The sequence below is a fragment of the Elaeis guineensis genome, chromosome 10 (assembly GCF_000442705.2).
Source record: "Elaeis guineensis isolate ETL-2024a chromosome 10, EG11, whole genome shotgun sequence".
Classification (NCBI taxonomy): domain Eukaryota; kingdom Viridiplantae; phylum Streptophyta; class Magnoliopsida; order Arecales; family Arecaceae; genus Elaeis; species Elaeis guineensis.
In genome coordinates this window covers 21631881-21656052 of record NC_026002.2, presented here as the reverse complement: position 1 = coordinate 21656052, position 24172 = coordinate 21631881, and the positions used below count along the sequence as shown (strand labels likewise).

Sequence of the window (24172 nt, the reverse complement as noted above, 5' to 3'; positions counted from 1 at the left end):
CTAAATATACTGAGTAAATAAATTACATAATATTGACTAAAAAAAGTAAATCTCAAATAATATCTATTTCTTTAAAAATTATTATTTTCATATACTGATATTGAACTCAACATCAAGCTACAGCCATGTAACCCAGTGATATGAGTCTGGTAACAGAAACACATTGTACAAAATATCAGATAACATATACCACTATTCTAATCACCGATGGCTCGGTGTCGAAATTAATTTTTGGATTACAAGTCGACAGGTCTAATATTTAATCTCCATTGGTGGGGCCACATCATAGCCATGCTGAGAACGTGTATATATATAAAAGCAATCTCATGAGTTTTTCGATTAAATTTTCCAAATCTATTTTTCAAAGCAAATTATATATTTAAAATAAATTATTTTTAAGAATAAAATAATACATGCTTGACCCATTCATTAAACTGAAAATAGAGAGTATAAATTAAATAAAATAAATAATTATAATTTTCAAAGGATTATTTGAAAGCACACTTGAAGCATTAGGTTACTTACCTTGTCACGTCTCAAAATCCGACTTCAATCAAACAAATCGGACAGATCTATTCAAAACCAATAAAATTTAATTAATTAGTCAATTTCTCTGAAGCCCATCGATAAAAAATCTCAAGGAATCCAAACGGATCAAGGGAGTGAAATAATCCAATTAGGGGTACGACTAGGATGGCTTCATACTGAAATCAAGATAGATCAAAGATAGGCCAATCAAATGGTGAAGCCCAACAGCCCTGAATCAATCAGTTTGGATAATTTTATATCATCAAAGATCAAAGTAGAATATAAATCAAACATTGCAATCAAAGATGACCAAATCTAATAGGATCTCATAAGAGCCACGGTGGAAGCCAGTACATTGTTTGACAGCGATGGTCAGAGAATAAGTTGATCAAATAGCTTCATCTAATTAAGATAACTTAAAATATAATGATTTGATAGAGATTAACAAGGATCAGATCTCATAGTGCTCAACAAAAGATTGGATGGTGTGAGTATGTTGTCCGACTGACAGAGTGGTTCACAATTTCATACTGAAATCAACTCAAATTCAAAGCAACAAGTCGGATTCATAAATCACGTAGAAAAAAAATATCAAAAGAGATAAAAATTAATAAGATGGAATAGGACTAATCATGCGACACTGTCCGACAATCCGATTGATCTAATCAAAATGATTTAATTAAATCATAACTAAATTAGTATACAAATAATTCAATAAAAATCATAGATAAATGAATTTAATGGTATCCCTATTTGATCAAGATGGATGACGGCATGCTGTCCGACGACAATGGATCGAGATTTTCTTTGCTGGAATCGAATCAGAATCATTAAAAGAAATCCCTTCATTGGCTAATCTTAGAGAAAAAATTCTATAGAGAGAAATATTATGAAGAAAAAATAGAGAAAGAAAGTAGAAGCATGTGAACAGAGAGAAGGGAGAGAGGGAAGAGAGAGAAACTCTTTCTCTTCTTTTTTTTTTTTCTTCTTTCTTCCTTCTTCTTCTCATGAGTTCTTTATAAAACAGGAGACCTTTTCCCCTTGTGTCTTCCTTGGAACACTTGACTTGACCTCCCATCGATCGAGGCTATGGCCAGCGGTAGTTGGGGCCATGGTGACACAACCGGTGGTACCCCACCTGACGATCGATGATGATAAATAATGCTGGAGAAGGAAAAAAACCATAGAAAATAAATAGAGGAATAGAGGGTTTTTTTTTATTAAACCAGCAAATTGCGATCCGAAATCCATGGTTCTTCAACAATGGGATTCTGGGAATGGCCGGGAATGACAAAGGGGACAAGTCTCCATCTCTAGCGACAAGCGTTGGGAGCAAAGAAGGCCAGAAAATGAAGATTAAAGGGGATTTTTCAAATATAAAAATAGAGGAAAGCATTCTCATCTTATTTTCCAATAATTTCTTGCCAGAATTTGATCAAGGAAGACTCAATCAAGGAGAGGAAGTATAAGAGAAGAAGTATAGATAGTTTTGAGGGTTTCTCACCTTATCTCTAGTGATGATGAACAGTCAGAAAAATCAGAAAATAGAAAAAATTAGATGTCAACTTTGCAAGAATAAATCCAGCGATAGATCGATCGGAATCAAGTTTTTAAAGGCTGGAAATAATAAGTAGAGGGATTAGTGAAAGTCCAACGGATCCTTACCTTATTTCCGATGACGATTGGCTTTGATTTCTGATGAACACGGTGATTTTAATTAACAAGTTTCAAGATTTGGGTAAAAGAGAGGGGAAAGCTTGACTAAGATTGTTGGCTTCGAGAGAAAAATGGATCGCCTTCAAATAGAGGATGAAACAGAGATAAGATAGGCTAGAGTTTGACTCCAAATCAAAGTTGGAGTCTTTGTCAGATGGGGAAGAAGGACTCTTTTGGGAGTTTAATTTCTTCCCATCATATTCTTTTCCTTTTTTTTTTTTGTTTGAGCTGGTTGGGATTTTGGGTATTACAGCTCCATCCTCTATTATTCATAGATCTAAAAGCACTCCCTTTTGATTCATACAAAAACAAAAAATTTTGTAACGAAGATAAACGATCAGATTATATTGTCACAAATTTGAAGTTTTAGTGGCTGATTTATATTTTTAAAATTTTTAGGATTTAAGTATAAATGGCTTAAATTTAAAAAGATATTTTTATAATTTTATTTTAAATTTCATGAGTATGGATTTTTGCGGTACACTTTTAAATGGCATCCATCGTAGCACGGATAATTACGTATGGGCAGGGACCGTGCGATACACACTGCACCCATTCTATGATGGACACTATCCAGAAATGCAAATATTTTGCATGCCGTGCAGCCATCCATCCTGTAATGGACGCCATCTAGGTCAAGAAGTGCGGCACTTCCATGCCCTTATTTTATTGTGTGCATCCTTTTGGTAAGATTATTTTTGGCTTGACTTTGATTACTTTCTCAATCTATCTGAAATGAGGACTCATTTGATTGACAGGAAGTGGAGGGAGAAGAGACACTTCCTGAAAAATAGGAAAAGAGCCTCTTGTTTGATTGGAGTTTTAAAAGGAAAGAGAGTGAAAAAAATATTTTTTATAGAAAATTACTTCTCATATTTCATAGAAATTGAAAACTCATGGGGGAAGTGGATTTTGACACTTTCTATGACATAAAAAGTGGTGGTACTTTTTTCTTTTCTAAAATATCCTTTTAGGATCCATAGCTAAAATTTAGTAAAATATCAAGAGACGGTTAGAATGAAATATTGAATAGTAATATAATATAATATTAATATTATCCTAATATTTATATAAATATAATATTAATATTTATTATATTTTAATATTATTTTAATATTTAATTTAATATAATATTTTTATTAATATTAATATAATATTTATGTTAATATAATATTATATTTATATCTATATTAATAAATTTATTATATTAAAATATTTATATTATATTAATATAATATTAATATATTATTATTATATTAACATAATAAATTATTATGATCTAATGTTATATTATAATATATTAATATTATATTTATATTAATATTAATATAATATTTATATTTATATAAAGTTTATAAGTAAAAATGTATGGTTTTATATCTACTATGAGTATAATAGATATTTTATAAAATTTTTTTAAAAAAATAAATACTCATTTAAATCTAAAATATTTTATAATAAATTATTTTTTATGATCAATCAAATATATTAAAATTTTATTTTTAAAAAATTATTTTTTGAAGAGTTATTTTTCAGAAAGTTATAAAAAAATGCTTCCTACGACTCAAACGGACCAATGGAAACATGGCACGCGAACGTGGTAACCACTTTTCTCATCATTGACTTCGACCCCGGTTCTCTTCGCTAAGAAGGAAACCAGGAGGAAGCCATAGCCTTCTTCCTTGTTTGCTGTGCTTGCTCAGAGCAAGGAGGAAACTGAGGTTGTGCAATGGCGAACACTGTCGTCTCTTCCATCCGATCAAAAGCCAGCCAAATATTGGGCTCTTTTCAGAGATGGGCAGTACTCTCGCCATCTTCATCATCGGATGCACGCAGCAAGATCTTGAAAGATCTGAAGAAGCTGGAGAGAACATTGACAAGGATCCAGGCAGTGCTCTATGACGCAGAGGACAGAGAGATACGGGAGAAAGCCATCAATCTCTGGCTGAAGGAGCTTAAAGAAGTTGCTTATGAAGCGGAAGACGTGCTGGACGAGTACCACTACGAGGAACTGCAAGCCCAAGTGGAAGGCCGAGCTTCCAGGAAGAGGAAGCGAGCGGAAGTGGACGATGAGGAAGAGGTAAGTGGTTCTCCTTCGACCATAGTAGTTTCAATTCCGGATGGCATGGGGGATAGAATCAGGGAGATCAGGGAGAGGTTCGATGAGATCTCGGAGGATCGGGAACGCCTCCGTTTAAGAGAGGAAGATGAAGAGCGGCGGGTACTCGGAGCTGTGTACCCAGCACCTACCAGCCACATGGTGGAAGAGTGGAGTATTTATGGAAGGGAACAAGACAAGCAGAAGGTAATTGATTTGTTGTTTTCTGAGGGTATGGGAAATGTCATCTCTGTCATTCCCATAGTCGGCAAGGGGGGATTGGGAAAAACCACCATCGCCCAGCTGGTTTACAATGATTCCAAGGTAAAAGAATATTTCGATCTAACTGGATGGGTTTGTGTGTCTGATGATTTCGATGTTACAAAGCTAACAAAGGACATCATTGAGTCTTTTACTCAACAATCATGTGATCGTCGTACACAACTAAGCATACTTCAAAATACTCTCGAGGCAAATGTGAAGGGAAAGAAAGTGTTGCTCGTGTTGGACGATGTCTGGAATGAACAACGAAGCCTTTGGGAGTCTTTAAAAAGACCTCTTGTACTTGGTGCAGGAACAGTAAGAATTATTGTGACCTGTAGGAATGTTTCGGTTGCCGAGATCATGCAGACGGTGCATCCTTATCATCCTGGCTACTTATCTGAAGACGAATCTTGGTTATTGTTCAAGCACTACGCATTTGATGGTCGAGACTCTGAAGAACAATCACAGTTGACAGATGTCGGCGAGCAGATTGTGGAGAAGTGTTCCGGTTTACCATTGGCTATAAAGACAATTGGAAGCCTTCTGAGAGAAACGACCGATGAAGATAGTTGGAAGGATGTGTTGCAAAGTGATCTATGGGAAGTAGACAGGAATAATGAGACTTTGGCGGCTCTTAGAATAAGCTATATTCGCATGCCAGCATATCTGAAACCTTGTTTCGTTTATTGTTCCATGTTTCCCAAGGATTATGTGTTTGAAAAAGACGTTCTAGTCAGATTGTGGATGGCGCAAGGCTACATCCCACTTAGAGATAGAAGAAGAATGGAAGAGATTGGCAATGAATATTTCATTGACTTGCAAAGAAGATCATTCTTTGACTCTGGTAGACCTTTTTATATAGAAACAAAAAGATTGATCCTTGATTCTGACGAGATATTTAAGATGCATGATTTGATACATGATCTAGCGAAATCTATTGCTGGAAATGAGTGCTGCACAATTATGGGTCGGAAGCTACCCAGTTTCCTCAGTATGGTTCGCCATTTATACATGGAAAATAAAAAGGAATTAGTGAAATCACTGTGCTCGCATAATCTTGGGGCTCCACGGACCTTGTTACTAGAAGGTTGGGACCAAAGAAACAAAAGAATAATGGTGCCGGAACATTATGCAAGAACATTGGTATCCGGACGCACGAAACTAGTAGATCGGACAGCCAAATTTCACAGAATATTCCACAGAGCAACCAAATTTCCACCACCTCTTCGAACCCAATTTCCACCACCTCTTCTGGGGACAAGATGTTTGCGGACTCTACAAATTGATTGGGAAAGCGAAGAAGAGTTGCCAGATTCAATCGATAACCTGAAGCACCTACGTTACCTGCATATCCGATCCCATTGCATTAAGAGACTCCCTAAATCAGTATGCCTCCTTTACCACCTACAGACCTTGATACTTGATGGAAGTCTCCTTGAAGAGCTACCGGATGGCCTAGGTAACCTTATTGAGCTACGATACTTTGAGCTACACTCGTATGTTATTAAAAGGCTCCCTGAATTAGTATGCCGACTTCACAACCTTCGGACATTGAAACTTTTTTGTCCCCATCTTGTAGAGTTACCGTATGGCCTCAGTAGACTTACCAACCTACAATACTTCGAGCTACGGTCAAATGTTGTTAAAACTCTGCCTGGATCAATTTGTCAGCTCCCCAACCTACAGATATTGGATATTGGGTTATGTAAGAATCTTGTAGAGTTACCTAGTGGCATAGCAAGCCTTGCTAACCTCCGCTTCCTCAATACTGCTCGTACTGGAATTCAGTGCCTGCCAGTTGGGATCGAGAAACTAACAATTCCGTGGATCTTGCATGGACAAGAAATTGTGCGGGGTCGGATAGGATTGTTGAAGGGCTTGCACATCCAAGGGACTATCCTCATCTCAGGGCTCAGGAACTTGGTCAACATTGAGGATGCCAGGGATGCCAATCTTAAATGTAAGCATAAAATTGAGCGCTTGTCACTAGCATGGAACGGACAGCATGATCACCTGTTGCTTTGTTTACGTGATGCCCTACATATAGAAGCCAGTCCAGAAGAAAATAAAGGTGTCCCAATCGATGAACAAAAGGAGGAAGCCATGCTCGAGTACCTCCAACCTCACACCAACCTCAAAAATTTGCATATAGTGGGGTATGGTGGTTCCCAGTTTCCTAATTGGGTGGGAAATCCTTTTTCCTGTGCATCACTGAAAGAAGTCAGTATAAATGGATGTGAAAACATAAGGTCCCTTCCTCTATACATTCATAACTCTCTTGGAAAATTGGATGCACCCATGCCACAATCCGTGCTTGAGAGAGTGCACATTTTGAGTTGCCGACAGCTTACATCCATGGTAGGGTTGCATACTCTCCGCTGGCTTCAATATCTGCGGATATACGATTGTCCTCAGTTGACATTACTGTCGGGGATGAAAAACCTTACTTCTCTCAGACAATTAATTATAAAAAATTGTCCCAACCTAAAGATCATGGCAGAAGATCAGCTCTCATCTATGCATTGTTCTGCGAGTTTGGTCGACTGCCCCGGATTGGTCAACTGGTGCCGAATACAGAGATTCGACTTCATTAAGGTACCCTCCCTCCATCCTAAATTTGAAGCGCTCCAATTGATTACTCGGAGACTTACGCGATCGTACATTCTCTGATTGTATTGTTTCAAGCTCATGTATCGAACTCATGAACCAACATTTCTCTGATTTCTCTTTTGCCAATGTACCAGGTCGTTTCAGGCAACAAGATGACAATTATATCAAACACATGGGAGAGGATAAAGGATGAGTTTGATCGATCGATTTCCATGGAGCATCGGGATCCAATGGGGTACTCGTCGTCTAGGAGCACAAATGGACCCGTACTTGAAGAGCTGAAAATATGGAGTTGCGAGTTACCAGTATGGTGCCTGAAATGGGACCGGCCCAGCTGGTTCGAATCTCTTCGACGCTTGGTTATAAAGGACTGTTGCGCAATGCCATTCCTGCCAGACGTACTACTAGCATACACACTCAAGTCCTTGGTAGTTGATAGTTGTGACCTAGGGTCCTTAAAGTTGACACCCAAGAACCGAGATGCACTTGAGGAGCTGCAGATTGTGAATTGCCCCAAGTTCGTACGGTTGCAAGGGCTGAAACACCTTATCTTCCTAAAGCTCTTAAGAATAAAGCAATGCCCTCAACTCCAGCTTTCACAAGATGATTGGCTGCTGCCATCTACTCATCCACATGTTGAAATTGAAGGAGTATTGGAGACGAAATTCTATCCTCCACATTCAGGTAGCTTTATTTGCTGATTATCAGTCTGCAATTTTTCTTCTCCCGTAAATGAGTTACACTTGCTTTTTGGCTAATTGCCAAATTAATAATTGTTCTGGCACCAACTGCTCTGTTTGTTATTTGTCTTTGAGAAAGACACAGAGAACAAAGAAACAATTGATGATGGAACGCAAGAGAAACAAGTGATGAAGCGTTGGGTGGGAGAACAACAATCGCAATTATGACAAGGACCTCTATACAATAATTGTCCATTCTCTTATTTCATGATGGTTTAGTATTGATGATTCTACTATGCTGCATCCACTGGAGACCCGGGTACTTCAATGCCATAGCAACTATCATTAGCTGAGCCCCCAGCTGTGATCTGCCGTCAGAAAAAGTATTTAGCCATCACTTTTCCAGATTCTCAGCCATTCGAGCCTACTGCAAGCCAGTCAGATGCTTTGGTGTCATCTCCAGTATTAGATGACACAATTGATTGCAACAATATGTGTCAATTCCCATGGCTTGGGCTTCCTTCTGGTTGCAGCTCGCAGTCTCTGGTACGTATCAATGCAGAATCATCAGTATGGATCGGCACAGGCCTACAAAATCTATTTTTTCAATTTTTTAGCTAAGAAAGAAATTTTAAGTTTTTTATTCCTTCTTTACTTTGATATAGAATTGAACATGTGCGGGCATGTCTCACAAAAATACCGTGCTGGTAGCTGTTTGGCAAGGTTATGGGCACCGATATCTAAATCTTTGGTCAACATTAACCAAGTTTGATTGTTGTCATCTTCCTGGAAATAAAATTTTAGTTTCTTAGCCAACTTGATTGTTTATTTATTGGCAATTTCTTGGCATCAATTCTTCTTTATAGCTTCTGATTGCTACCTGCTGTGTTTTAAAGAGCTTGCAAATTGATGGTAACACAGGCAATCTGTATTTTTTGATCATGGGGCACATATACAAGTGCATGCATGCATGCATCCTGTTTTTTACATGCTTGTATAAAGGTCATAAATTTTAAGCATTCTTTTGAACCCATCCATGATGAACTATTTGTAGTTTAAAGGACCACTGGCATCTAATCCAATTTGTGCAACAAGTATTTTATGCTGAGTGATAGAAACTACCAATCAATAATGGAATATGATATATTGATTTAGTAGAGTTCTGTTAGCTTTAAGGACATCGTACATTCATGGTAAGGATTCTAAATTATGGGCAATACATGAGTTTTCTGGGATATGAAGAAACTTGGAATAATATTAGAGATAGCCAAACAAGATCACTTGATGAATGAGGATTCATAAAGCTGATCTGAAATAGTTGGAAAGGGCTTGATGATTATGGTGATTCTGACATGAGCTTGCCAGGATACATACAATAACCAATTTCACAAGAATATAGAACCTATCAAAATTTGTTAACACATGTCAGCAAGTATAAGTATACTAGATAAGTGTTAATCTTATTATCGGTCTTAGGATGAGTGACATTCTAGGTGTCAACTTGTCATGTGTCTGCATTGATCCCTTTTTCCCTAGCATTAGCTTACCAGATTTACAGTTGGTGGACATGAGACTTGTCTTACATTCAAGTTAACTAAACTTATGTAAGTACAAAGCCGCTCTTCGAGATTCCTTAAGAATGGAAAGAACTTAGACTGAAACAAGAAATCAAGATTTATACCAAGGACTACTACCCTCTCCAACATCCATGAAAAACAAAATAGAAAGATGCCACCATTGAATTGGAAAAAGATGCATCGACAATTACATTGTGGGAAGAATGTTGTCCAATCTTAACCCTATCCAGTAAAATAATTCTGTTCTAGGTAGGACATATTGTGATTATTTTGCTTCTCTTATGAGCATGCAAGATGTATACTTACTGGGTCCCATTTTGTAGCAAAATGTTATTCTTCCTATAATATAATGAGATGCATAACTCATCCTAACTTAGTTACATAGATGCCATGAAGCTACTGCTGCAGTTGCATATCAGATTTCAAGTTGATTGGATAAGGCATTCTATTTGCAAGAAGTTGTTTTTCTTTTGGAACAATTTTCAAAAGCAAGATTCCTTTTTTGAAAGAAATGTGGATTTAGCAAGATCTGTCCAATGTTGACAGACAAGAGAGAAACAACTTATATCCCTTCTAGGTATTTCATAATTTTAACTTCAGCTTGACCATTCAATAAGTCATCTAATAGGACCTAATGAATCAAGAATACTACTATGTTTTTCCTAAGCAAAGGAGTGCTCCTAAATTCTTTTCTGCATCTGCTCAAACTCTCAAACTACCAAGTATTTGGCTTTAGAAATCAGCCCATATCTTTTCTAGTAGTTGTAGCTGAGAACAAGATGTGATAAAAAAAAAACTCATTTTGATAAGCAACCTCATGGAGCTGCATGTAAAAGGGTATTGTGGTGCTAGGCAACCATCCCAAATAGGCGGGGGATCATTCCTTCTCTGAATCTCTCCAAGAAATCTGTATAACTAGATATGGAAAGCTACAGTTCCTCTCATTGCACAATCTCAACTCCATTAGAGAATTGGAGATAAGCAACTGCCCTCAACTTCATGTCTTGCCAGAGGAATCCTTGCCATCCAAGCTTGAACCTGTGTATGTCAAGGATTGCGTGTAGATCACATCATTGTGGGTTGTATAAACTTGATTCTCTATGAAGGTTGGAGATATGCAACTGTCCTCAGGTGCACCTCTCACCACAGATACCATTGCCACCCAATCTTGAAACTGTGGATATTAGGGTTTGCATGCAGCTCGCATCATTAGCAGGATTGCGAAATTTTACTTGTCCAAGGAGGCTACATATTGCATGATGTACCAAACTCCAGCTTGCACCCAAGAATTATTTTTCACCGATGCCTTACGATGTGGAGATTGTTGATTGCCCCGAGATGAGGGAGTGGTGCAATGAACAAAAGATCATGCACACTCAGGTACATTCCATCTTAAATTGGTTCAAATTATTATTCCAAGATGCTGTACAATTGTTCATTATTCCATAATTTGTTCAACTAAAGGCTTTCAAACTAAGTTCCATTTTACCACAAGACCATATTTGATTTGCTGACATTCTGACTGTATCAAACATCAACGAGATCAGAAACCATTGGGTAGGCAATTTTACCAATCTTGAACATCTTTGTGCAAAGGACTGTTTTGTGCTGGTTCTCAAACGTACCAGTGATCATCATCACTTCAATTTTTGATACTTGTTTTCTGTAAGTCTCCAGATTCCCTTTGCCTGCACCAGAACCTCTCTGTGTCTAAGAGGTTGAAATTGGTGGTGGTTCTGCACCACTTTACGTACCTCCAGAACTTGGTTATATGTGATTGTTGTGAACTCCAGGTCTTGCCAAATGAGCACTTGCCAACCTCGCTTGAGTCATTAGTAGTTGATGGCTGCAAGAATCTAAGATCCCTTCCACCTCTGCATCAGAACATATCTCCATTCAAGGAGCTGCAGATATTGAATTGCCCGAGGCTCAGAAATGTGGCAGGGTTGAACAACCTTTCTACAAGCCTTAAGAATAAGTTGTTACCCTGAATTCAAGTTCTCACCAGATGAATGGCTTCCATCCATTCCCCAACTCATGGAAATTCCTCGGTGACCGAGGTTGAAGGTGTGGTGAGAAAGACATCACATCCAACGCATCCAGGTAAAATTTCCCAGTCTCAGCGATTGACAATTTGTTATTCTGCACCAGTTAAATTAGTTAAACTTACATCTATCTTCTGAAGAATAAGCATTACGCCAACTGCTCCTTTTCTTGTTTTTCTTTGCAGTGTGTCAACAGCGATTATAGGGAAACAGATAATGAAGAATTTATTGATGATGAAAATCTACAACGGCAAGTGATGGATTGTAAGGTGGAAGATGATGAGCAGAATAATGATAGAGATCCGTCAAGTGATGATCTTGTTTGATCACCATCGCAGCAACACGTTCATTCCTTTGATTTGATGATGAATGATTAACCAAAGCCACAGATGGAAGCTGTGAGATCCAGCAGCTAGAACCATTTAGTTCGGTGTGTTTCATCCAATGTAGCCTCAGGTCCTTCAACGTCACGTCTACCATGATTCGTGGAGTAACTGAATTTAGCCATCCATGTCCCAGATTCCTACCATTCCGATCCCACTGAATGCACTCAAATGCTACAATGACACAATATTTTGGTGAAAGAAGCCCTGCTCTGTATCCAACTTTTGATGCTTCAGGCTGTTGAAACTTGCTTATGTAGGTCACATTCTCAATGTTTTTTTTTTTTTTTGGATTTTTAATATATATTTCCTGATCTAAGTCCATCTTAGCAACTGGAATACCAGAATCAGCACAAACTTATATGAAAACAAACAGCTGGGTGATATCCGTGAATAAAAAATTGACTATTTTTCTTTGAAAAAAGAAATGGTCAGCGAAAAGATTGTTTAGCTTAGTAATTGAGCGAAATGTAACTTTGACATAACATGATAAATGGGATATGTTCAGGGGAAGGAAGATGCAGATTCGAACCATAAAGTGAATTTGCAGTGTTTTTTTTTTTTGTTTTTTGTTTTTTGTTACATGAATTTCCAGTGTTCTTCACCAACAGAAATAGTTCTCTTTCTAGGAGCGATAATAGCGCAAGCTCTCTTTAATGGGTCTTGAAAGCTTAGGATCCGTTTAGTTAGTCATTAAAAAAAATATTTTTTAAATTTTTTAATTTTTAAAAAATAAAAATTAAAAAATAATATTTGATAATATCATGAAAAATAAAAATTAAAAAATTAAAATAATTATTTTATATGTAAAATAAAAATTTTTTATTTTTTAAAATTTATTTTTTTATTTTTTTTATTTTTATATATCTAAAATGTCGAATCAACAAGTAAAGAGTTCGAATCTTTCTTCCTCGTCAAACTCTTCACCTCTCCATCTTTTTTTTTTTTTTCTGAACCTTTTTCTTATCGAGCTTTTTATCCACCGTCCTCAAACATTATTTTTTACTTTATAATGAAATAGTTATCAAACATATTTTTTATTTTTTATTTTTATTCAATAATAAAAATATAAAATATAAAAAATATTTTTTTAAAATTAAAAATCAAAAATTGTAACCAAACGTCCAAAATATTTCGACCAGATCGCTTTTTTCTTAATGGATCCTGGCTTCGAGAAAAAGCAAAAAAAAAAAAAAATCCCAACTCAGTTTGAAGCTAAAATATAAAAGTAGCATTTATATTTAAGAACTAAAAAAGTTCAAAAATCAAGATAAAATAACAAAATGTCTAAATAACAAAATGTTAATCTGTAAATAATAGGAACCTCCATTCGAATTATGAGTATTTACATAGTATCCGTAGAAAACCCGGTCCTAGCTGCAGTGATCGAGTTCCAGTCTTTCTTCGGTACTTCTCAGAGCTTCTCTTAGACGCTTTATCTCGATGGAAGCCTCAGCACAAGCTCTCTCCTTCTTTGAAGCTCTCTCCTCTGTCGTGAAAGCTTTCCCCCTCTCCTTACGAACCTCTCTCTCTCTCTGCAACCCCGGCCCTGTGTTCGGCATCGACAGCTTCCAGCTTCGCAGATTCAACCGCTTTCGAAAAATGAGATAGATAATGCCCCAACTATAGTGAGCAAAAAGTCGATTGAGTAGGCGAAGCAACGAAGTTAGCAATCAGCAGGAAAAATATTTACTTGGATGAAGGAGTTGAGGGCACACTGTAACTGAAAGCTCGGTTCTGCTTCCACTAGCTTTTGTGCGTCAGCCGAAAGAAGAAACTAGTTGGTCAAATCGCGGGCTGCTTTCGGATCATCCAGAACGGAATCCGAAGCTCGGACCAGAGGAACAAGCATTCTAGACACTTGGGGTGGTGAGCTCCAAGGCGCTCACATCAGCTCGAAACAAAAGCTCGTTTGATTCACAAAATTTTATTTTTAAAAAATATATTTTTTTAAAAATAAAATTTTAATATATTTGATTGATCACGAAAAAATTATTTATTACAAAATAACGTTTATTTGGATGAATACTTATTATCTTAAAAAAATTATGTAAACTATCTATTATATCCTTAATAGATATAAAATCATACATTTTTATTCATAAATTTTATATAAATATAAATATTATATTTATATTAATATAAATATAATATTAATATATTATAATATAATATTAAAATATAATAATTTATTATATTAATATAATACTAATATATCAATATTATATTAATATAATATGAATATTTTAATGTAATAAATTTATTAATATAGATATAAATATAATATTATATTAATATAAATATTATATTAAAATTAATAAAAATATTATATTAATACAAATATTAAAATAATATTAAATATAATAAATATGCATTGATAATATTAATATAATATTATATTACTATTCAATTTTTTATTCTAACTATGCATTGATATTTTATTAAATTTTAGTTATGGATCTTAAAAGGATATTTTAAGAAAAAAAATACTGCCACTTCTCATGTCACGTAAGTGCCAAAACTCACCTTCCTTATGGGTTTTCACTTTTCATGAAATGTGAAAAGTGATTTTCCATGAAAAATATTTTTTCCACTCTCTTTCTTCTTAAAACTCTAACCAAATAAGAGATTTTTTCTCCACTTCCTAAGAAGTATTTTTCCCACCTCCACTTCCTGTCAACCAAACGAGTCTTAAGAGCCCTCCTTCCTTCGCACGGTAGGGGGGTGTGGCAGGGGCTAGCATAAATCGAAGATTTCTTCGATGAAAAGGTCTGTATTAAAGTAAGAATCTCGCTCGCATGGACTGAGACACTTTTTGCAACTAATATCACATTCCAAACCCAGCATCTGGATCGGACATGTGATGGCCGCACATCTTCTAGAACAAGCTCTAAAAAATATGCAAGGTCTGTAAAGTTTCTTACAACCTCAATTCCATGAACTGATCTCAATTTGTAACAAATATTCTACATCCATAAATAAGAATGATCTAATTTTATAACAATTGAAAAAACTTGCACAACCTCAATTCCATGAACTGGTCTCAATTCGTAACAAATATTCTACATCCATAAATAAGAATAATCTAATTTCATAATAATTAAAAAAATCTACACAATTATAAATTCAATTCCTTTATTCATTCGATCATATATCGTGATGCTCTATCTATTCATTTATCTACCCACAAACTCAAACCATAGCCAATCATGAGCATACTGCATCTCTGAAAATAAAAGAGAAATAGAGGGGGCATGAGTTATACAGTCTAGTAAGAATTTTCATATACCAACATCAATATTGTCACGCCCCGAACCCAACACCCGGGTCGGATACGTGATGGCCGCACACTCCTTAGAGCAAGCCCTAAAGAATATGCAAGGCCAAATTAAATCATTACAATCTCATCAACCATAATATTTAATTTCAATAATAATTCATAAAACTTTGTATAGGTACAAATTAAATTTCTTCAGTTCTCTGATCAGGTACTATAACACTCTATCTATCCATCTGCTCACCCATAAATCTAAGCCATGGCCAATCATGAACATCCTGTATCTCTGAAAAGAAAAGAAAGATGAAGGGGTGTGAGTTTTACAGCCCAGTAAGAATTTCCATATCACACTGATATAGTAATATAGTCTGAAAATAAAGAATAGCAATAAAATATAAAATCTCATGTTCAATGTCCAGAATAATGTAAACATTCATAAATTTTCTGTTTTGTCAAAATAGATGCACCATCATATGTTAACAGGTGAAACACTTTTGTTCAACAATTGTTTCATGTCTTATCTTTCATTTCTCCTTTCATAATCACATGATTTTTAACAGTTTCCTTCTGGCTCTGGACTATCCAAGTCTATACCTCAGTCATCATCCGGATCGAATCCATTTAAAAAGTCTTTCAAGACTGTCCCAGGATGAGCTCCTGGCCGGCTGTCCCACGTACCAAAGCCCGTGAGAGGCTGTCCCAGGCATAAGCTCCTGGCGGGCTGTCCCAGACATGAGCTCCTGGCCGGCTGATCCATCTGTAAGCCAGTGGGGGCTGTCCCAGGCATAAGCTCCTGGCGGGCTGTCCCAGGCATAAGCTCCTGGCCGGCTGTTCCACATGACAAGGCTAGTCCATACCATATATCTCTTTCTTTTCATTTAATCATTATGTGTTGATTTCATCAATCAATTTTATCTTGCATTATGATCAATTCAGATATGTCATATCCATATAATCATGCCATCAATCTCTGATACATATATATTGACATAACATACTCATGCTCAAAATCAAATAACAGTATCTCAGGTATAATAAATTCATCGATCTCAAATCCGACGATGCAAAAACCAACGATGCAAGACCAATAGTAAAATAGCATATATAATAGTGATCATGTACAGGGATTCTTACCTTTACCGGTGACTGATCCAAACACAGAAATCAATGTTCTTCTTTGATTTATGAATTTCTCTAACAAGATATTCCACTCGATATCATATGCAGACAATCATCTCTTCATAACCCTGATCAATATAAAAATCACATATATGGAGAAAATTACCGATAATCGATCTGATAACACAAATCTAGGATCTCTCTTAGGATTAACCAAAATTAGGATTTACCTAAGTATCTGGATCCTCCACTGATCCATAAGACTTCTAGAGAGAGAAAATCCATGAAGAGAGAGAAAATTCTAGAGAGAGAAAGTAGAGAGAGAAAGTAGAGAGAGAATCTTCGTATCTTTCCGATGAGGCAATCATGGTCGAGACCATCAGAGGTCCTATCAGGGTGACTTAATATGAATCAAGTGTTACAATTTTGAATAGAATCGGACTGGGATCAGATCTACCGCACGAATTTCGGAGCAGTCTCAAATCATCTTATTTTCATCCTCAAGTTTATTCTAGGGTTCATGATGCAATCAAAGAGGAAGAAAAGATCCTGGAGAGACAAAATCCGTAAAGAGAGAGAAAAGTCTAGAGAGAGAAAATATAGAGAGAGAAGATAGAGAGAGGAGAGAGAAAAAAAAGAGAGAAAGAAGAGAGAAAGGAGAGAGAGGAAAATTCTCTCCTTCTTCTTCTTTTTTATTTTATTTTATTTTATTTTTATTTTTATTTTTCTCTTTCTCTTTTTTTTTCTTTTTCTTTTTTCTTTTCTTTTTCTTTTTTCCTTTTTCTTTTCTTTTTCTTTTCTTCTTCTTCCTTTCTTCTTTTCTTCCCGCGGGTTCCGTTGGGCCAAAACAGGGGAGGAAAAAGAGGGTGGCTCGGGCTCCGACGACTTGGCCGGAGATCCGGCAACGACGGCCGAGCATGCAAGCTGGCCGGCGGCAGGGTCACCCTCCTTGTTGCCGGCGGCAGAGAAGGAAGAAAATCATAAAAACAGGGTATCCCTGTTTGAGCCCGAACCGGAAGCCCGAACCGGCACCTCGCCGGCTTCCAAAAATATCGGTGACCGGAGAATAACAAGGAGAAGAGGAAATACCTTGTTCCGGCGGCCAAAACAGCTCCGGCAACCTCTTTTCTTCCGATCAACCACCACGAAAATCTCTGAGAAAAATCCCTCAAATCCTTTGATTTACTTCGAAATTTTTGTTGTAAATTCCTAAAGGAAGGTTGGAGGATCTTATAGTGGAGGTTTCCTACCCTAGCCGGACTCTTTGAGTCCGATTTTGCCGAAAATCGTGAAGGAAGAAGACTCCGGCTAGGAGTCTTCCTCCTTCTCTGTTCTGTTTTTTTTTTTTTTTGTTGTTGGGCCATCTGGGCTACAGGCCCAAGTAAACGGGTTGCTACAATCTCCCCCCCTTAAAAAAATTTCGTCCTCGAAATTAGATTATGTCGTTTGAGATATATTTCAAAGTATACATTCTTCATGTCATTCTCAAGCTTACGATAATATCATATATATTATTTATTTCTCATGATCTTGTTATAACAAAAATTATTTGAAATCTCAAACTCATCCCTTCTTATTGATTTCTCAACTTTTTGAAGAACTATAACATTTTAGACTTGTATTAATATACTACCATTATTTGTCTAATACATTTCACTCGAAATTCATAATTATCTCAGACTATCCTTGATAGAAAAATAAATAAAGGTCAAACATCGGACACTCTTCACAATCATCGATTTCTTTCTTCACTTGACCTTCTAACAAATTTTATATGTAGACTCTCATCTTAAGAAAAATCTCAATCTTCTATATTAGTTCGAGTAACAATATTAAATTTTAAAAAAAAATATGAGATCTATGTCAGGATATTCTAAGTTTGAACTAATACCAGAACTATCAAGCTATTAATAAACTTGAGATATCTAAAATTTTTTGGCATTATCTATAATGAAACAACCTACTAACAAAAATTATCTGACTATGATCAGATTAAAATCATTCTTTATTTACAACTCATGTATTCCATAATATCTTCGGAATCAAAGAATTAATATTTCTAATCAATTTAACCCACCATGCTTTTGCTGCGCACTCTGATATTAATTTATCAAATTATATAATTATATTAAAGATAAAAATATCCTTATATGTTAGATCAATCCAGAATAGATCCAACCTTCAAATTTCAGATAAAACTTAGGGCAAAATTTTAAGTTTCTTCATCTTTACTACCTTTGGGCATAGCATATAAAAATTAAATCTTGACCCACTTTCTGTGTTTGAAATCATTGCATAAGTTTCATCACTCTTCAAGAATCTAACATATCTAGAATCAATTAGAGTTAACCTTAGATTTATCTTACAATCATTTAGATAATTTCTAAATTAATCTTCCTTTTTAAAAGAATTAATTCTAACCTGACAAACTAGAAGAACTCAAGCCAGCATCCTTAAGTAGAATCAACTTGATTATTTCTTATAGAACTTCCTTCATCACAACCCTTAATATTAATCAATAAATCTATACAAAATCTTATCCCTTGTATAAGTCATTCAAACTTTAACACTAGTAAGATGTCTTAGATCAATTTAAAAATCCAAACTTTGACTTGAATAATTAATACACTTCACCATCTTCAACAGTCACAAAAAAAATCTAATCCAAAGATAATAATACGAATTATTAAAGATTTCATCATAACCTGTATATCATATTCTGACAAAATAAATTTTCTTCTTTAATTTAACAACAATATCAAAAGACTTTTGATCCACTTAAAAAATAAACTATTGACTTGAAATTCAATGCAACTTGAAAGATCAAAGAATCATATTCAGAATATGATATTTTGAGTAACCAAAAATTTCATCAAGATGTGTATCTCATATTCTCATAATAAAATTTAAGTATATATATATATATATATTTTCATCTAAGATTGGGTTTCATATATGACCTCTTATAGGTTCAGTGTTCAAAAATATTTCTCTCTCATATGATAAAATTTCTTCTTAAACCATACCCTAATTAGCTTTCTTTTGATAAATCTAAAATTCATAATGCATCAGATAATTATCATCGAAATTAGAAAAAGTATCATGATCTTCAATCATATAAGTTTAACATTCCAAAATCATCGAGTATACTCAACATAACATATCAATACCTCCCGCTTCCTTCCATGGTCAACTCTTCTTATATTCAGGCCATCCTACTAATTGAAATCCAAGATATAACTCGTCAATTCTATTATAGATATCATATGCCACTTATGCATAAATTTTATCTTAATATCTATTGATTCAAAATCTAATTACCGGATCGTTTGTTTTATGTCTATCATGTTCCTTATGATCATAACCTAAGTTTAAATATCACTAAAGTCATAATTTCAATAATTATAATCTTAAGCTTAAATACCACTTAAATCATATTTTCTGATGATCATAACCTAAACTATAATATCATTCTATTACATCTTTAATGATTATAACCTCAGACTCTAATATTATCTATCATACTCTATTGATTATAATCTCAAAATTTTGATATCACTTATATGACAATCCCTAGTGACCTTAAACTTGGGCTCTAGTACTGTTCTGTCATATCCTAATCACTTGTATCATTATCTTCAAATAAACGTAACCTAACCTCTAAGCTCAGATGCCACTCCGTCACATCCTACTGATCTTACATAAAGTTTTAATATCTCTTCATAATCTCAGTGATCTTAAATCTAAGATCTGATATTATTCTATCACATCCTAATCATTTATATCGTAATCTCCAATGATCATAACCTAAGCTCTGATATTACTCTGTAATATTCTAATCACTTATATCATAATCCCTAATGATCATATCCTAAGCTCTGATACCATTCTGTCTCGCCCCGAACCCAACACCCGGGTCGGATACGTGATGGCCGCACACTCATTAGAGCAAGCCCTAAAGAATATGCAAGGCCAAATTAAATCATTACAATCTCATCAACCATAATATTTAATTTCAATAATAATTCATAAAACTTTGTATAGGTACAAATTAAATTTTTTCAGTTCTCTGATCAGGTACTATAACACTCTATCTATCCATCTGCTCACCCATAAATCTAAGCCATGGCCAATCATGAACATCCTGTATCTCTGAAAAGAAAAGAAAGATGAAGGGGTGTGAGCTTTACAGCCCAGTAAGAATTCCCATATCACACTGATATAGTAATATAGTCTGAAAATAAAGAATAGCAATAAAATATAAAATCTCATGTTCAATGTCCAGAATAATGCAAACATTCATAAATTTTCTGTTTTGTCAAAATAGATGCACCATCATATGTTAACAGGTGAAACACTTTTGTTCAACAATTGTTTCATGTCTTATCTTTCATTTCTCCTTTCATAATCACATGATTTTTAACAGTTTCCTTCTGGCTCTGGACTATCCAAGTCTATACCTCAGTCATCATCCGGATCGAATCCATTTAAAAAGTCTTTCAAGACTGTCCCAGGATGAGCTCCTGGCCGGCTGTCCCACGTACCAAAGCCCGTGAGAGGCTGTCCCAGGCATAAGCTCCTGGCGGGCTGTCCCAGGCATGAGCTCCTGGCCGGCTGATCCACCTGTAAGCCAGTGGGGGCTGTCCCAGGCATAAGCTCCTGACGGGCTGTCCCAGGCATAAGCTCCTGGCCGGCTGTTCCACATGACAAGGCTAGTCCATACCATATATCTCTTTCTTTTCATTTAATCATTATGTGTTGATTTCATCAATCAATTTTATCTTGCATTATGATCAATTCAGATATGTCATATCCATATAATCATGCCATCAATCTCTGATACATATATATTGACATAACATACTCATGCTCAAAATCAAATAACAGTATCTCAGGTATAATAAATTCATCGATCTCAAATCCGACGATGCAAAAACCAACGATGCAAGACCAATAGTAAAATAGCATATATAATAGTGATCATGTACAGGGATTCTTACCTTTACCGGTGACTGATCCAAACACAGAAATCAATGTTCTTCTTTGATTTATGAATTTCTCTAACAAGATATTCCACTCGATATCATATGCAGACAATCATCTCTTCATAACCCTGATCAATATAAAAATCACATATATGGAGAAAATTACCGATAATCGATCTGATAACACAAATCTAGGATCTCTCTTAGGATTAACCAAAATTAGGATTTACCTAAGTATCTGGATCCTCCACTGATCCATAAGACTTCTAGAGAGAGAAAATCCATGAAGAGAGAGAAAATTCTAGAGAGAGAAAGTAGAGAGAGAAAGTGGAGAGAGAATCTTCGTATCTTTCCGATGAGGCAATCATGGTCGAGACCATCAGAGGTCCTATCAGGGTGACTTAATATGAATCAAGTGTTACAATTTTGAATAGAATCGGACTGGGATCAGATCTACCGCACGAATTTCGGAGCAGTCTCAAATCATCTTATTTTCATCCTCAAGTTTATTCTAGGGTTCATGATGCAATCAGAGAGGAAGAAAAGATCCTGGAGAGACAAAATCCGTAAAGAGAGAGAAAAGTCTAGAGAGAGAAAATATAGAGAGAGAAGATAGAGAGAGGAGAGAGAAAAAAAAGAGAGAAAGGAGAGAGAGGAAAATTCTCTCCTTCTTCTTCTTTTTTATTTTATTTTATTTTATTTTTATTTTTATTTTTCTCTTTCTCTTTTTTTTTTTTTCTTTTTCTTTTTTCTTTTCTTTTTCTTTTTCCTTTTTCTTTTCTTTTTCTTTTCTTCTTCTTCTTCCTTTCTTCTTTTCTTCCCGCGGGTTCCGTTGGGCCAAAACAGGGGAGGAAAAAGAGGGTGGCTCGGGCTCCGACGACTTGGCCGGAGATCTGGCAACGACGGCCGAGCATGCAAGCTGGCCGGCGGCAGGGTCACCCTCCTTGTTGCCGGCGGCAGAGAAGGAAGAAAATCATAAAAACAGGGTATCCCTGTTTGAGCCCGAATCGGAAGCCCGAACCGGCACCTCGCCGGCTTCCAAAAACATCGGTGACCGGAGAATAACAAGGAGAAGAGGAAATACCTTGTTCCGACGGCCAAAACAGCTCCGGCGACCTCTTTTCTTTCGATCAACCACCACGAAAATCTCTGAGAAAAATCCCTCAAATCCCTTGATTTACTTCGAAATTTTTGTTGTAAATTCCTAAAGGAAGGTTGGAGGATCTTATAGTGGAGGTTTCCTACCCTAGCCGGACTCTTTGAGTCCGATTTTGCCGGAAATCGTGAAGGAAGAAGACTCCGGCTAGGAGTCTTCCTCCTTCTCTGTTCTGTTTTTTTTTTTTTTTTTGTGTTGTTGGGCCATCTGGGCTACAGGCCCAAGTAAACGGGTTGCTACAAATATAATAATAATAAATGAGACATTAATAATGATTGTTACTCATATAAATCATATGCCAAAAATCATAATTTATAAAACATGCATAGCAAACATATCTTTGTGCACAATAAACCACATCTTATAATTATCTCAAACCAAACATATCAGATCTAATCATGATATCAAGATGCTTGGTTTTGAACTACCACATGTTTCAAGCTGTGATAAGACAACAAAAGTGGCTACTTCTGTGGACTACCACAATCAGCCGTGCAAAGGATAACAAAATGGCTAGTCCTATGGACTAATACAATCACGGTTTAAGCCCGTCATAAGACATTAATAAAGTAGCTAGCCTAAAGAAATATAGATACTCCACTCTGAACTACCACACTATATTTTAAGCCCATATGGTGGGATCTCATAAAGTGGCTAGATCAAAGAACCACAAGTACTCGACTTTGAACTACGACGACCACGTTTCAAGTCCATGATAAGGCGCCAATAAAGTGGCTAACCAGAGGATCACAAGTGCTCAAACTATGAACTACTATGATTATGTTTTAAGCTCGTGATAAGATATCAATAAAGTGGCTAGCTAGAGTACCACAACTCTACATACAGTCACACAGTCTCAATTACATGCTTGTTAAGTACTATACTTTGAGATCATACTCCTTCACAAAAATTCATTGCACACGATTACCAATATCCATCCAAGTTAGAATCAGTGATATATCATATATAACTTTATACAAAATCATATATATATATATATATATATATATATATATATATATATATATATATATATATATATATATATATATATATATGTATGTATACACACACACTTTACAAATAAGTATATTGCATGTAATTATCAAAACCATATAAATCAAATCATCGATGCACAAAAATAATTTTGTATAAATTGGTGATTCATGTCCAGAAATTCTTATTTCTATCAGTTTCTGACTCAAGCATAATAATCGATCAACTCTTCGATCTAGAAATTTGGAAACAAGATGTTCTACTTGACATCTTGTGCAGATAGTCTATCTCTACATGATCAAGATCAAATATAAAAATTATATATGATTATGGATAGAAAGATTATGAAAAAATATATAAACATCATAAGTTCAGAACTCCTCTTAGAGTCAATCAAATGATCTGGATTATCTAGATATCTGAACCATCCACTAGTCCAGAAAGATATCTAGAGAGAAAAATCTATGAAGAGAAAAAAAATTTTAAAGAAGAAAATAAAGAAAAAAACTTATATAGAGTGAAATTTATTAGATTTACAATCTAGATCTTAAGAACTCCGCTGGATATTCTTTCGTTCAAAAATTCTTATAGAACCAAGTTTAATATTTTAAAATAAAATTCATAAAATAAATTTCATATTTCTAGAACCTTCAATTGAAATTCATCAAGGATCTATCCATCAATCCATGATAGTTTTCAGCTAACCTCTTGTTAGGATTTGATGTCTCAAGATTTGGT

General features: G+C 35.4%; 1 protein-coding gene across 4 annotated transcripts; it reads left to right on the top strand.

The window, feature by feature from the left end:
- Window positions 1-3917: 3917 nt before the first annotated feature.
- On the top strand, window positions 3918-12417 carry LOC105059966 (putative disease resistance RPP13-like protein 1). 4 transcript variants are annotated; one of them, XM_073244458.1, is made up of 5 exons: window positions 3918-7201; window positions 7351-7900; window positions 8036-10853; window positions 11151-11576; window positions 11704-12417. In XM_073244458.1, the coding sequence occupies exons 1-3, from the start codon at window positions 3974-3976 to the stop codon at window positions 8122-8124; spliced, it is 3867 nt and encodes a 1288-aa protein (XP_073100559.1). In that variant the 5' UTR covers window positions 3918-3973; the 3' UTR covers window positions 8125-10853; window positions 11151-11576; window positions 11704-12417. The 4 variants fall into 4 exon arrangements, with proteins under 4 accessions (XP_073100559.1, XP_073100560.1, XP_073100561.1 ...); XM_073244459.1 differs by having other exon boundaries at window positions 8036-11138; window positions 11267-11576; XM_073244460.1 differs by having other exon boundaries at window positions 8042-11576.
- Window positions 12418-24172: the final 11755 nt, after the last annotated feature.